Source organism: Narcine bancroftii, chromosome 2 (assembly GCF_036971445.1).
Source record: "Narcine bancroftii isolate sNarBan1 chromosome 2, sNarBan1.hap1, whole genome shotgun sequence".
NCBI classification, from domain to species: domain Eukaryota; kingdom Metazoa; phylum Chordata; class Chondrichthyes; order Torpediniformes; family Narcinidae; genus Narcine; species Narcine bancroftii.
In genome coordinates this window covers 85,064,060-85,079,331 of record NC_091470.1, presented here as the reverse complement: position 1 = coordinate 85,079,331, position 15,272 = coordinate 85,064,060, and the positions used below count along the sequence as shown (strand labels likewise).

The 15,272-nt window shown below is 39.3% G+C and overlaps 1 protein-coding gene across 1 annotated transcript in view; it reads right to left on the bottom strand.

Moving 5' to 3' along the window:
- Nucleotides 1-15,272, bottom strand: part of cdan1 (codanin 1) — a 157,231-nt gene that overhangs the window by 23,138 nt on the left and 118,821 nt on the right. Inside the window, 2 exon segments of the mRNA XM_069915504.1 lie at nt 1,055-1,109; nt 9,632-9,712. Coding sequence (XP_069771605.1) covers nt 1,055-1,109; nt 9,632-9,712 — 136 coding nt within the window.

Genomic DNA, 15,272 nt, shown 5'->3' with positions numbered 1-15,272 from the left:
ATCTTCCCTGACAAGCAGTGCCACACCTCCCCCTTAAACACCGCTAATTCTGAAACGTCTAAAGCAGCGAAATCCCTGAATATTTAGCTGCCAGTCACAACCTTTCTTCAGCCAAGTCTCACTAATTGCTATCACATCATAACGCCACGTGTCAATCCACACCATTGGTTCATCAACCTTGTTTACCACACTCCTTGCATTGAAATAAATTAATCGCAGAGATCTTCCACATTTAACTTTCTGCCTCTCACCCTCTCTACAATTGTTACTATGGCCACTATTTATTACCTGCTGCTGTTCCACCTCCAGATTGTGTGAAAAAGCTTTTTTTCTTTGTTCTTGTTCTCCTCCATGACATGAACCCTTGTCCCCAACCTTACTAGTTTAAAGCCCTAGCAAACGCCGCTGCCAGGAGACTGGTACTTCTGGGATTTAGATGTAACCCATCCTTACAGTATAGGTCCCATCTCCCCCAGAAACGGTCCCAGTGGTCCAAGAATTTAGAACCCTGTCTTTTACTCCACCCCTTCAGCCACACATTCAGTCTCCACCTGACTTTATTTTTGCCCTCACTATCGCATGACACAGGAAGTAATCTAGAGATTACACCCTTAGTGGTCCTTCTTCTGAGCTTCCTGCCTAACTAGTTTTATTCATTTTGCAGGACCACTTCTTCTTTTCTACCAATCTTGTTGGTAGCAACGTGGACCACGACTTCATGCTCTTTCCCTTCCCCCTTTAGGATGTTCTGGTCTCGTGTAGCCACATCCCTGACACAAAGATTCAATTAGGCATAGTCTTTTAGGCATTCCCTCACTAAATACTTCAGGTTGATCAGTTCAACATTTATTCAATCAAAATCAATTTTTAGAGTTCCCTGATACCACCCTAAATTCTTTCTCCCTAACCCTTCTATCTGTTCCACCATTAAACAGGCAAAAACACACAATGTTTAGCCAAAAACATTTAAATTCATTTTAATAATTAAACTTGTTTATTGCTCTCATTTTTCCCACCACCACCCACCCAAAACCAAAGTTCAGAATACACTCACACAGATAAGGGCAACAGAGGTAGAGCAGTTGCTGATCCACCAAAGGAACAGAATCCTAAAAAAGATAATCAGGAAAAATAGAGCTGGTCAGAATCCTAAAAATTAGCGAGAACATATAGATTAGAATCCTAAATATCTGGAAAAACATACAGTAGATCAGAACCTTTAAAAAATCAAAACATGTATAATAGGATGTTCCCAAAAGAAGGACATGCAATTCCAAATGATGAAGCACCCTGATGGTTTTGGCTTTTTTGCAATTAAATGTAACTTTTAAAATTTCAACAATTCTGAAAGCAATTTAGTAAAATATACTGTAAAATCCCAGGTAATCCCTACAGGGATCATGGATGCTGGCTATGCAAATTTGCCAGATGTCTGAGATGCATTCTTACAATGTCTAATACACCTGTATGGAGAATACACAGTTCAAAAGACAGAGCAAAATGTCAAGTAATTTGAAAAAAAAATCAGAATTGTAGTCCCTAATTATGTAAAGTTCACTTTAATCAGGTAATTCCTGCAACTTACAAAATTTAAATTTGAACTGCTACACCAACCATGCAGCTGTCCTCCAGGTTTACAGATAAACCCTTGCTAACATACCTAATAGTAATAAAGATAAAGGCTCTTATTAGGCAGGGATAGGGTTACACTTAGAGATTCACCCCAGTGGATTATGTTTCATGATGTCACTATTTAATGAGGACCATGAATGCCTGTTCATTTTCTGAATGTCTGTTATGTTCAAAGCAAGGAAAAATGAACTTGTGGCACAAATTGGCACAAAGGGCTATGATTTAGTGGCCTTTATAGAAACATGGTTGCAGAATGGAGGTTAGGAATTTAATATCCAAGAGTATCAAGTCTGCAAATTTTCCTGTTCATCTTTATTTGAATATTGCTTGGTTGAGAGGGTATGAATAATGAGGAGAGCTTGGACAAAGTTGGATTTTTTTCTCTGGAGTATAAGAGGTGAGGGAAAACCTGATTAAAGTTTTCTCCCTTACGACTTTCAGCTCATATGGGAGAACCAGGAGTTCACAGATAAGAGCTACAGGGAGGCAGTCACACCAAAGCTGCAGGAGACAGGTAGCTGGATAACCGTCAGGAGAGGGAAAGCAAAAGCAAGCAGACAGGTAGTGCAAAGTACCCCTGTGGCAGTTCCACTCATAATAAGCACAGCACTTTGGATACTGTTGGAACAGAACGATCTATGAGGGGGAAAAAGGAGAGCGATAGTGTCAGGGCATTCAATAGTGAGAGAAGCAGACAGGAGATTCTGTGGACATGAAAGAACACCTAGATAGTTTGTTGCCTCCCACTTGCCAGGGATCAGGGACATCTCAGATCAGGTTCATGGCCACCTGAAAAGGTTGAGCAATCAGAACTCGTGATATACATTGGCATCACTGACTTAAGTAGGAAAAAGGATGAGGTGATGTCCTAAAAAGTAGGAAGCTGAAAGTCAGGACCTCAAAGCTAGTTATCTCAGTATTGTTGCCTGTGAGAGTAAGAATAGGATGATATGGCAGATGAATGTGTGGCTGTAAAAATGAAGCAGGAGCCAGAATTTTAAGTTTCTGGATCATTTGGATCTCTTCTGAGGAAGGTACAATCTGTACACAAAGAGCGTGGTACACCAGAACTGGAAGGGGACCAATATCCTGGGGGAGAGGATTGCTTGACATGTTGGAGAGAGTTTAAATAATTTAACAAGGGGATGGAATGTAGAATAATAAGGGAGAGAATAGAGCAGATCAGAATTTATTGCCAGGAACAAGTCATGAAATTCAGTGTTTTGTGACAGCACCTTAATGCAAACATACATATTATAACCACCTTACGACTACTATATAAAAAAATAATAACAATAACAATGGGCGAAAAGTAAGGCTGTGTCTTTGGTTCACTGATTATTCAGGAATCTGATGGCAGCAGGGAAGAAGCTGTCCTTGTGCTGCTGAGTGCTTGTCTTTAGACCCCTGTACCTTTTCCCTGATGGTAGCAGAATGAAGAGGGCATGGCCTGGGTGGTGGGGGTCTTTAAGGATAAAGACTGTCTTTTTAAAACATCACCTCATGAAGATGTCCTCGATGGAGTGAAATCTGATGCCTGTGATGTTGCAGGCCGAGTTAACAACCCTCTGGAGTTTATTCTTCTCCTGAGAGTTGGCGCCTCCATACCAGGCAGTGAAGCAACTAGCCAAAATGCTCTCCACAGTACACCTGTAGAAGTTTATGAGAATCTTCGGTGACGTACCGAAACCCCTCAGACGCCTCACAAAGTACAGCCACTAGCGAGCCTTCTTTGTGGAGGCTCTGGGACAGATACTCAGTGATGTTGACACCCAGGAATTTGAAGTTCTTGACCCTCTCCACCACTGAGCCCTCAATGAGGATTGGGTTGTGTTCCCCTGACTTCCTCCTGAAGTCCACAATCATCTCCTTGGTCTTACTGATGTTGAGTGCAAGGTTGTTGTTGTTCAACGAGCTGATCTATCTCCCTCCTGTACGCTTCTTCAATACCTTTTGTGATTCTGCTAACAACTGTGGTGTCATCGGCAAACCTGTAGATATCATTGGAATTGTGCCTGTCCACACAGTCATGGGTGTATAACGAGCAGAGCAGTGGGCTAAGCACGCATCTTTGGGGTGCGCCTAGCTGATGATTAGTGAGGAGGAGATGTTGTTTCCAATTTGTACTAATTGTGGTCTTCCAATGAGAAAGTCAAGGATCCATTTGCAGAGTGGGGTACAGAGGCCTAGTGTTTGTAACTTCTTGACCAGCACTGAAGGATTAATGATATTGAAGGCCAAGCTATAGTCTATGAAGAGCCACCGTATGTATGAATTGCTGTTTTCGAGGTTATCCAGAGATGAGTAGAGAGCCAGCAATATTGCATCTGCCGTGGAGTGATCGTGACGATAGGCAAATTGCAGTGGGTCCAGATTGCTTAGGTACGTGTTAATTCTGGCCATGATCAGCCTCTAAAAGCATTTCATCACAGTAGAAGTTATACGACTGGGCGACAGTCATTGAGGTAGCCCATGCTACTCTTCTTGAGTACTGGGAAGATTGATGCCCTTTTGAACCTGGTGGGTACATCTGACTGCCACAGTGAGAAGATGAAAATATCCATGAATACTCAGGCTAGTTGGTTGGCACAGATTTTCAGTACCCTGCCAGGTACACCATCAGAGCCTGATGCCTCTTGAATGATGTTCTGATGTCGCCCTCAGAGATGGATATCACAGGGTCCTCAGTATTTTCAGGGATTCTAGTAGGCATTGTTTGGTTGTTCTTCTCAAAGTGGGAATAGAAGCTGTTCAGCTCATTGGGTAGTGAAGCATCACAGCCACCTATGATGTTCGCCTTCATTTTGCAGGCTGTAATGACCTTCACTCCCTGATGGTTGATGCAATGTGTAGTGAGATTGTGGAGAAGAACAGGCAGTGGAGGGAGCATAAATGCAGGCAGTTGGAAGGATTGAAATGTGTTTATTTCAATGCAAGAAGTATTAAGAATAAGGGTATTAACTTAAAGCATGGATCAGTATTTGATCTACACTGTGGCTGTTACTGAAACTTGGCTGATGCAATGATAGGAATGGCTGATGCAAGTACCAGGTTTTAGATATTTCAAAAGGGATAGGAATGGAGGTAAAAGTGGGAATAGTAGCTATTTCTGATCAGGAATAGTACACAGCTGCAGAAAGAGAGGACACTGCGGAGGGATTAGTCAGTGTGGGTGGAAATCAGAAACAGAAAAGGAGTGATCTCTCTATTGGGAGTAGTCAATCTGCACCCAAATGGCCCTCGGGATACTGAGGAGCAGATGCATTGGAAGATTTTGAAATAGTGCAAAAATTACAGGATTGTTGTTCTGGGAGACTTCAAATTCCATAATATTGGCTGGCACCTCCTTACTGCGAGAGTAATAGAACATTACAGCACAGAAACAGGCCCCTTCAGCCCTTCTAGTCTGTAAAAACTATTTTCTGCCTAGTCTCACTGACCTGCACCAGTCCATAGCCTCCATACCTCTCCCATCCTTTAACTTGTCCACTCTTCTTATATGTTAAACTTGAGCCTGCATTCACCACTTCAGCTAGCTACTCGTTTCACATTCACACCATTCTCTATGTGAAGAATTTCTCCTTTTTGTTCCCCCTAAACTTTTCCCTTTTCACCCTTAATCGACGTTCTCTGGTTTGAATCTCATCTACCCTTATTGGGAAAAAAGCCTACCTATATTTACTCTCTACCCATCATAATTTTAAATACCTCTGTGAAATATCTCCTTATTCTTCTACACTCCAGGGAATAAAGACCTAATCTGTTTAACCTTCCCTTGTAACTCAGTTCCTGAAGTCTGGGCAACATCCTAGTAAATCTTCTCTGCACTCTTTCTATTTTATTGATATCTTTCCTGTGGTTAGGTAACCAAAACTGCACACAATACTCCAAATTTAGCCTCACCACTTATACAACTTTACCATAATATCCCAACTCATATACTGAATACTTGAATTTATGAAGCCCAACCCTATCTTCCTGTGACGCCACTTTCAGGGAATTACGTATCTGTATTCGCAGATCCCTCTGTCCTACTGCACTCCTCAGTGCCCTTTCAATTACTGTGTATGTCCTTCCAAAATGCAACACCTCACACTTGTCTGCATATCAGCTCCTGTCTGAGCAGCAACATGGATGCATTCCAATTCACCTATCGTAGCAACAGGTCTACGACGGATGCATCTCAATTACTCTATACATAAAGCCATGGATACTCTTTATTTGGCATTTAATACCATCATCCCCTCAAAACTGATCTGCAAACTCCATGACCTGGCCTCAACACCCCACTGTGTAATTAGATCCTGGATTTCCTCACCTCCAGACCACAATCAGTGAGGATAGGTAAGAACATCTCCCATCAATACAGGAGCAACACAGGGCTGTGTTCTTAGCCCCTTGCTCTACTCGCTTTACACCTATGACTGTGTGGCTCAATGTGACAACACCACTTCTATAAATTCACTGATAATACCATGGTATTGGGTTGTACAAAAAGGGGTGATGAGTCAACATACAGGAGGGAGATTGAAAACCTGGCTGAATGGCGCACCAACAACAACCTCGTACTCAATGACACCAAAACCAAGGAGCTGATTGTCGACTTCAGGAAGGGAAAACCAGATGTGTATGATTCCACGCACCCACACCTCCTCCCTCAGCACCATTCAGGGCCCCCAAACGGTCCTTCCAAGTGAAGCAACATTGCAGGGGTCATCTACTACATCTGGTGGTCTCCTCTACATTTAAGAAACTGGGCACACTCTGTGAGATTGCACTTCAGCCCTGTCCGCCGCATTAGCGTGGCTCTCCCAGTGGCCTCTCATTTCAATTCTCTATCCCATTCCCCTGCTGACATGTCTGTCCATGGTCTCATGTACTACCAGACTGAGACCACCTGTAAATTGGAGGAACAACACCTCATCTTCCAATTGGACACCCTCCAACCAGATGCTATTAATATTGACTTTACTGGCTTTTGTTAAACCACCCCCTTCTTCCTGTCGTCTCTCCATTCCGTCTTCTTTCACATCGACATGATAAATTCAACCTAGTCCATTATTAAATCCAATTAAAACCTTTTGTTGGTCTGGATTCCTCCCCCACTGTTTGAATTCTGAGACTTTCTGATTTATCCTGCTTCTGCCTTTTCTGATTATTTGCTGATGATGTATTAGTTTATTTAAACTCAACCACAATTATCACTGCCAGGACTTTATAGTCAGTTGTTAGAATATGGGAAAATGTCAGGGTATAAAATAAATAGGGATAAAAGTGAAGTAATGGAATTGGTAAAAGGAGACTATTAACAATGTCGACAAAAAGTTCAATTTAAATGCACAGATTAATCTTACTTTAATATTTAGGTATATGTATTAATAATAATTTGAAAAATTTTATATAAACTAAACTACATTCCAATATTTAAAAAGATAGATGAAGATTTAAAGAGATGGGTAAATTTACCTATTACATTAATTGGGAGAGTTAATTGTATTAAAATGAATATTTTTCCAAGAATTCAATATTTATTTCAAACTTTACCTATTTCTATACCTCAAAAATATATTTTCAAGATTTAAATAAACAAGTTAGGAAATTTCTTTGGAAAGGAAAAATGGCAAGAAAGTCATTAGAAAAGTTAACATGGAAATATGAACAAGGGGATTTACAACTTCCTAATTTTAAAATATAAGGCAGCACAATGACAATTTTTAGTTTACATGTTTGTTAAAACTAAATCATCCTGGGAGGACATTGAATTAAATAAGATAGGAGAAATTATACCAGAAGAGTTTATTTATAAATGGGAATCAAAATCTATAAAAGATGCCCTGATTTTAAAACATTTGTTTAGTATTTGGAATAAAGTTAAATAGAAACTGATGGAAATCTTCTTTTGTTAAAAACACCATTAATGAATCCTTTATTAATTTTTTTCAAAAAGCAACTTTTTAAAAAATTGATGAATAAAGGAATGTCAAAACTGGGTGATTGTTATGATAACGGTAGATTGATGTATTTTGATCAATTAATCAATATAAACAATATTCCTCGTAACACGCTATTTTGTTATTTTCTGTTGAGAGCTTATTTGAGAAAAATTAGGATCAGAAGTGGTTTTGAAAGATCTTTCAAATTTGGAACAAATGATAGTTGATGGAATGACTGAAATTTTTTTTTCAATTGTGTATATTTTGTTACAAGAACAAATACCTAAGGTTGGTTTAATTCAAAAGAAAGGTGGGAACAAGATTTAGATGCAAAAATAGATCAGCAAGATTGGAAAAATCTATGTGAAGAAGTTATGTTTAATACTATTAATGTAAGATATAGATTACTCCACTATAATTTTCTACATCAATTATACATTACACCTCAGAAAATAAATAGATGGAGATTGAATTTATCGAATCAATGTTTTAGATGTGGAACAGAAATTGGAACTTTTTTTCATTCTACATGGTCTTGTTTGAAGGTTAATTCTTTTTGGGTTTCTGTTAGTAAATTTTTGCAATGAATTACTGGAGTGTTTTTTCTGTTAAATCCTGAACTACTGTTGTTAGGAAATTTTGAAAGTGTTACTTCTAAATTATTGTTGTCAGATTTTCAATTAAAATTTGTTAAGTTAGCCTTAGTAATAGCAAGGAAATGTATCACTGTAACATGGAAACCTGATGTTTCATTAACATTAGATAGATGGCATGCTGAGATTCAAAGTTGTATTCCTTTAGAAAAAATTCACTTCCAAGTTGAGGGGTAAATATTTTTTATTCCTGCAAATTTGGAGCTTGTTGGCTAGAATTATGAGGCTAAAATTATAATTTACTTCAAAAAAAAATTTTTTAATTCTCCTGTCCAGTGAAATTTTCTTTGAATGAATAATAATGTTATATTATTTGGGTTCCTTGAGTATCATCTGATGCAATCCAAATAGATTATTATGTAGTTATGATATTAGATTAGATTTTGGAGGGTGGGAGGGTTAGGAGCTGTTTTTAGTTACTAGTTTAAGCTTTAGTTTTTTATATTTATTTATTTCTATACATCTTCAGCATATATTTGTTAATATTGTATTATGATCACTTATCAATCTTCCTTATTATGATCTCATATATGTTGATTAAATAAAATAGTCCAAAAAAAATCAATGATGCACACCACATCCACACTGTTCTCACTGCTGCCATCAGGAAGAAGGTATCGGTGCCAAAAAGCTCGCACCACCAGGTTCAGAATCACATCCACCATCAGACAACTCAACAATAAACTCAAATCAGAGATTCATTTACTTTTGCACTTTAGTTTTATTTTCATCTGTATTGTACGGCCAGTTGTTTAGTTATTTATATACATGTACATTGTGTAGTTTTTCTTTTGCACTACCAATAAGTGGTAATTCTGCCTTGTCCACAGGAGAAAATAAATCTGAGTGTTGTGCATGATGTCATGTATATTCTCTGACAATAAATCTGAAATCTAAATTCAATCTGCCATTTTTCAGCCCATTTTTCCATCTGGTCCAGATCCCTCTACTCAAATGCTTCCCAGCTCAGATCAACTGACTGATCTACTCAAATGCTTCCCAGCTCAGATCAACTGACTGATGTACAATCAAGTAATTATGATTTGATTTATCCATGTATTGTCATTTCTCAGTAAGTAACTTGGTAAGTTTGTGGTTAATCCAATCGGGTGACAAATAATGAGCTTTATCAAAAAAATGAACAGCTGTTCACAAAAGTGCTGAAGAAACTCAGCAGGTAAAGCAGCATCCATGGAATTCAAAAGGCAGATGACGTTTCAGGTCTGAACCCTTCAAGAATGCCCAAATAAAATGGTGTGGGTGAGGGAAAGGGGGAGCATCAAAAGCTAACAGGAAATAGTGAATACAGATGGGAGGGTGAAGAAGATAAAGAACTGAGAAGTAGTGGTTGTTTTCTTACAAGTTGGGACAATAAAATATGGGGACATAATTTCTCTTTGATAGATTACTTACTAAGCCTTGATCTGACATATTTATTCCAAAATCATCAATCTTCTCTTCAGCGAAGAATCTCTCTTCAGAAACTGCAGGAATCTAAGAAGATTTCAATAATGCTTTAGATTGCACACAATGCATTTCATAAGTTGCATATTTCAAAGACTAGTTTACTCTTATTTTGTTCCCACAAGACCTCATCTCTCAAAATAGGAATACAAATTTTGCTCATTCACATTAATTGAACTTTTGTTGAGAACAAAATGTTTAAAATTTATATTTTAAATAAAATAAAAAGACAACATTAGAACTTACAACTTATAAATGTGCCATTCAGCCTAACCAGTTCAGGCTCGATTTCTCCCCTCTCCATCTAATCCTAACCAGTTTATTGTGCACTGATCTAACTTCTTTTTAATATATTGAAGTTACTTGCCTTTCTTCAACTGTGAATATTTATTTTCCTTTTCTCCTATCTACTTTTCTCTTCGTGGCATCTTATAATGTTAAATATACTTGAATTGTGTCTTTTACTCAACTGCAAAGCTCAAACAATTAAGACTTTCATTGCATCTGTACTTTGTACTCTTGTATATGACAATAAACATTAATTCCTTCATGCTTTTCACATTCCCATCAACTCCCCCCAGATTCGACTACATGCCGATACAATTGGGCAAACAGTGGCCAATGAATCTTCAAACCTAACATCCTGGCCCATGAAAGTGAAAAATATTTGTCTCCTATAAGCAACTTTTGTGGGTATTTTCCAAATGTCGTTGTGTGACTTTTGAACTTTGATGGCCAGGAAGGGTAACTAGCATAACTGGTGTCATATTTTTCCCCTCTTACATGTACCTGATACAAGAGAATGTTTGGTCATTGGACCAGAACGGCTCCCCCACTATGTTGTGATACAGTGTAGATTGTGATCCTACTTGCAACCTGTTATAATTAGGCAGTCCTTCTGAATTGAGGATGACTACATTCCATGGACTTTATCAGAAGGAGGTGGTAGTTTGTGTGGTAGTCTGCTGCATTTATGTAGACTCTTGTGCTGCCAATGCATGGCCTCAAGATTCTCAAACACCCATTTTAAGTTGTCTTGGGCCTGAGATTACCAGAAATCAGCTGCAATGATGCATTTCTTCAGAGGCTTTGGGTATATCCTTGAATTTCTGTTTTCCTAATAATCTCTTCCCATTAGAGACAAGGTTTGAAAAGAATGCAAATTGATTTAACGTAACCGACTCGTCAACTTGGGCCTCAATGCATACAATTTGGTCACAAGTGTTGAACTTGGAGGATGTTGCAGAGACAACATTGGCATTATTTTGCCAGTGCCACAGACTGCCGCATTTGTTCATCTGCAATACTGTTTTAATGATTTGTTCATCTGAATGTGATCATCCATTCTCTCCCTCATTTGCACACATAGTTCACAAAGACCAAACAGATTACAAGATTAATAAAGAACCTCCTGTGCTATTCTTCCTATGAGAGTAAATGTGATGGCAGTTTGTAAACAGCAGATGGATTGCAAAACATTTTTGTAAATGTCAAACAGCAATAGAACCTTCATCAATCAAGGGTCAATAGGTTAGGGTAGTGGTTAGTACAATACTGTTACAGCACCAGTGATCAGGACTGTCTTTTTTTAAAAATTTTTTTAACCAAACATGGAGTCAATTACAAAGATAAAAATATAACCATATAACCACTTACAGCACAGAACAGGCCAGTTCAGCCCTACTAGTCCATGCCGTAACAAATCCCCACCCTCCTAGTCCCACTGACCAGCAATATAACCATATAACCACTTACAGCACAGAACAGGCCAGTTCGGCCCTACTAGTCCATGCTTTCAAAGAGGTACAAAAGTACATTCAAATTTACTTCATGATGGAATTAACCCAATCCCCAACCTCAAGACCAAAGGACTCCAAAGAAAAAGAAATGAATGCATGAAAGTATAGAAAAGCAAGAAAAAGATAAGAAGATAGCAAAGAAAGAAAAAGAAAACATTGGATTGCTGAAAGGTGACACTCCACGAATCACAAATTCATATTCTATTTAATTTTCTTTGAAGAAGATCAACGCTGGTCTCGAGGATTGGAAAGAACTGAATTTGAGGAATTTTGTAAATATGGTTGCCAAATTTGTAAAAAAATGTCATACTTATTTCTTAACTTACAAGTAATCTTCTCCAGGGTAATACAACTACGTATCTCTGCTTCCGAATGTGCCAAATCTAGATATGAATCAGACTTCCATGCAACAGCTTTACATATTCTGGTCACTGCCAGCGCAATTTTAACAAATTCTATTTGATATTTGGACAGTTTCAATCCCTGTAATATTCCCTAATAAAAATAATTCTGGGTTTTGTGGAAGTTGAATTCCTGTAATCTGAGTTAAAAATTTTCTAAAACCACCCTAAAAAGTCTTACTTTAGAACATAATCAGGTTGAATGTAAAAAATTTCCTTCCTCCTCCCCACATGTAAAACATCGATCTGAAAGGTTTGATTTAATTTGTTTAATTTCTGTGGTGTGATATATAATTGATGCAAAAATTTATATTGCCCTAGAACAGTGGTTCCCAAACCTTCAGTTTCCCACCCCTTGGCCTCCAGGCCACATTCCAAGTGTCCTCCCCACCGCATACAACAGCACTGGGGGGGGGGGGGGAGGTAGGGGCGGCACTGAGTGAGGGGTGGTTAGTGGATGCGCTAAGCGGGGTGGGTGGATAGTGTCAGCGCTGAGTGGGGTGGGAGGATAGTGTCAGCGCTGAGCTAGGTGGGATGATTATATTGGCGCTGAGCGAGGTGGAGGGGCACTCAGTGACGGTGGTGAGCAGGGTGGAAGAGTCAGTGGCAGTGCTGGGGGGAGTTAGTGGCAGTACTGAATGGGGTTTAGTGACACCACTAATATGGCGGCTACTGAGACCAACTCTCGAGAGAACGCCTTGTCGCCATTTATTTTGCTCACTACAGCCACACCGAGTCTGGCCAGAAAATTAATGCATTAGCTTCTTCATTCAAATTTTCAGCAAACTGAATAATAATAAGATGGAAGGTTCGGAATGCCCCGTATTTCCTGACCATCCCCTTTTCCATCACCGCTCCCTTGGATCTTTCCACCGCCCACAGGGGAGCGGCAGCGCCCACTTTGGGAATCACTATGCTAATCTCTATCTTTCATTGATCATATTAGTCTCACAATCCCGACATAGTTCAGACCAGATTTGTTCGTCAATTCTTACTTTCAAGTCTGATTCCCATCTCTGCCTGGACATGTGAGCCCCTTGTTTGGAGGTTCCCATTTGATGTAAGAGATACATTGCTGAAGTAAATTTCCTTGCATTTCCCTTTCAAATCAACATCTCTAAATCACTACAATTTGTAAAAACATTGTTGGGCCCAATTTATTCGAGCTGTTTATAAGGAGTTTGTACATTCTCGCAGCAGCAATCATCAAGGATTTATATAACCTAGCACACAGCCTCTTCTTGCTGCTACCATCAGGAAAGAGGCATAAGTGCCACAAGACTCGCACCACCAGGTTCAGGAACAGCTGCTACACCTCCACCATCAGACTCCTCAACAACAAACTCATTCAGGGACTTATTTGAAGACTCTTACTTGTGCACTTTATTTTTTTTCTCTCTCTGTATTGCACAGTTTGTTTATATTTCTTTATTTGTTTACATCTGTACGTTAGGTACAGTTTTTCCCCCAAGAGCTCTGGTTTCCTTCCATCTTTCAAAACGTATTAGGGGTTGCAGGTTAATTTAATTTTATAAAATTTAATTTTATGTTTAATTTAGATATACAGCACGGTTACAGACCCTTTCAGCCCACAAGCCTGTGCCACCCAATTACACCCAATTGACCTTCAACCCCAGTACATTTTGAAGGGTGGGAGGAAACCGGAGCCCCTGGGGAAAACCCACACAGACACGGAGAACATACAAAGTCCTTACAGACAACACAGGTTTTGAACCCTGGTTCCAATCATTGGCACTTTAAAGGCAAGCCACTAACCGCGCCACTACTAACCGCGCCACTACTAACCGCGCCACTACTAACCGCGCCACTACTAACCGCGCCACTACTAACCGCGCCACTACTAACCGCGCCACTACTAACCGCGCCACTACTAACCGCGCCACTACTAACCGCGCCACTACTAACCGCGCCACTACTAACCGCGCCACTACTAACCGCGCCACTACTAACCGCGCCACTACTAACCGCGCCACTAACCGCTACACTAACCACGACACCCATTGTAATTGGGCAACACGGGCTCATCGGCCAAAAGGCTCTGTTACTGTCTTGTTATGTCTAAATTTAATTTTTTTCAGAAAGGATTCTTGGTAAGTAAAATGGAAATACTGCAGTAGAATACTCTTCAGAGGTACTGCTGTAGAGCCAAATTGTGGATTCAATCTGCAACTATTTGTGGGGTCAAAAAAATACTGTCTTACTGTTGCCTCTACAAACATATCTACAAACATGAGAGATTCACATGAAGAAATAGAAATTGAAAGGGCGCATAGAGCACTAGTACCAAAACTACCACCACATCAAAAACCAAGATCCATATTGGTAAAACTTCTGGAGCAGGAAAGAAAGGTTAGAGAAGACAATAAGCCGTTGGAATATAAGGGACAAAAAAGATTTTTTTACCCGAACATAACTTTGAACTTTTAAAGAAGAGGAAGGAATTCAACACGGCGAAAATAATCTTATGGAAGAAAGGTTATAACTTTATATTAAGACATCCAGCAGTACTCAAAGTATTTATTCCTGGGTAACGGAATAGACTGTTCTCGGACCCAAAGAAAGCCCAAGAATTTGCTGAACATTTGCAGGACAGGAGAAGAGGAGGAGTGACAAGAAGGATGACCGGCAAGAAAATATACAAAAATATATAAAATATAAAATAAAGATAATGTATTTAAAGATGGATAAGAGAAGGGAAGAAGGGGAAAAAAAGAGAGCTTTTTTATGTCTAGGAAAATAGTGTTCTCTGGGGGGGGCTGGGGGTGGGAGAATAATGGTCACTGCGAAATCGGTTGAAGCTTACGAGAAAGTTCGCAAACCGAATGGAAAGGGGAGTTGTGGTTGTCATCAAGGGACAAGGGACAATCCAAGGAGGGGAGGTTCATTAGGGGTTAAAGGGTTATTGCTTGTGGGGATTGTTGGGATATTTCATGTCTTAAGTGCGTTGTCATTTCTTGAGATAAAAAAGGAAAACTTAAAAAATAGTAATGGAAAAAAAGGGGATGGAGGTGGTGAAGAGGCAGAAAAGAAGTGAAAATAAAGATATAAGATGGCCACGTTGGACTACATGACTATAAACATTAATGGAATATATAACCAAGTTTAAGTGTATCCCATTGGAAAAAAAAAATCACATAATTTAAAAGACAAAGTTACAATGTTTGAAAAAACTTGGGAACCATATATGGAACATAACAGAAAGAGCAGGCCTTGGACCACCACCACCTAAAGTGATAAGATGATAAACACGATCAGATTTAATGTGTATAAGTCACACATGTCAAACTCTGACCCGCGGGCCAAATTTGGCCCGCGATATAATTATATTTGGCTCGCAAGATCATTTCAAAAATGTATTAGAGGTGGCTG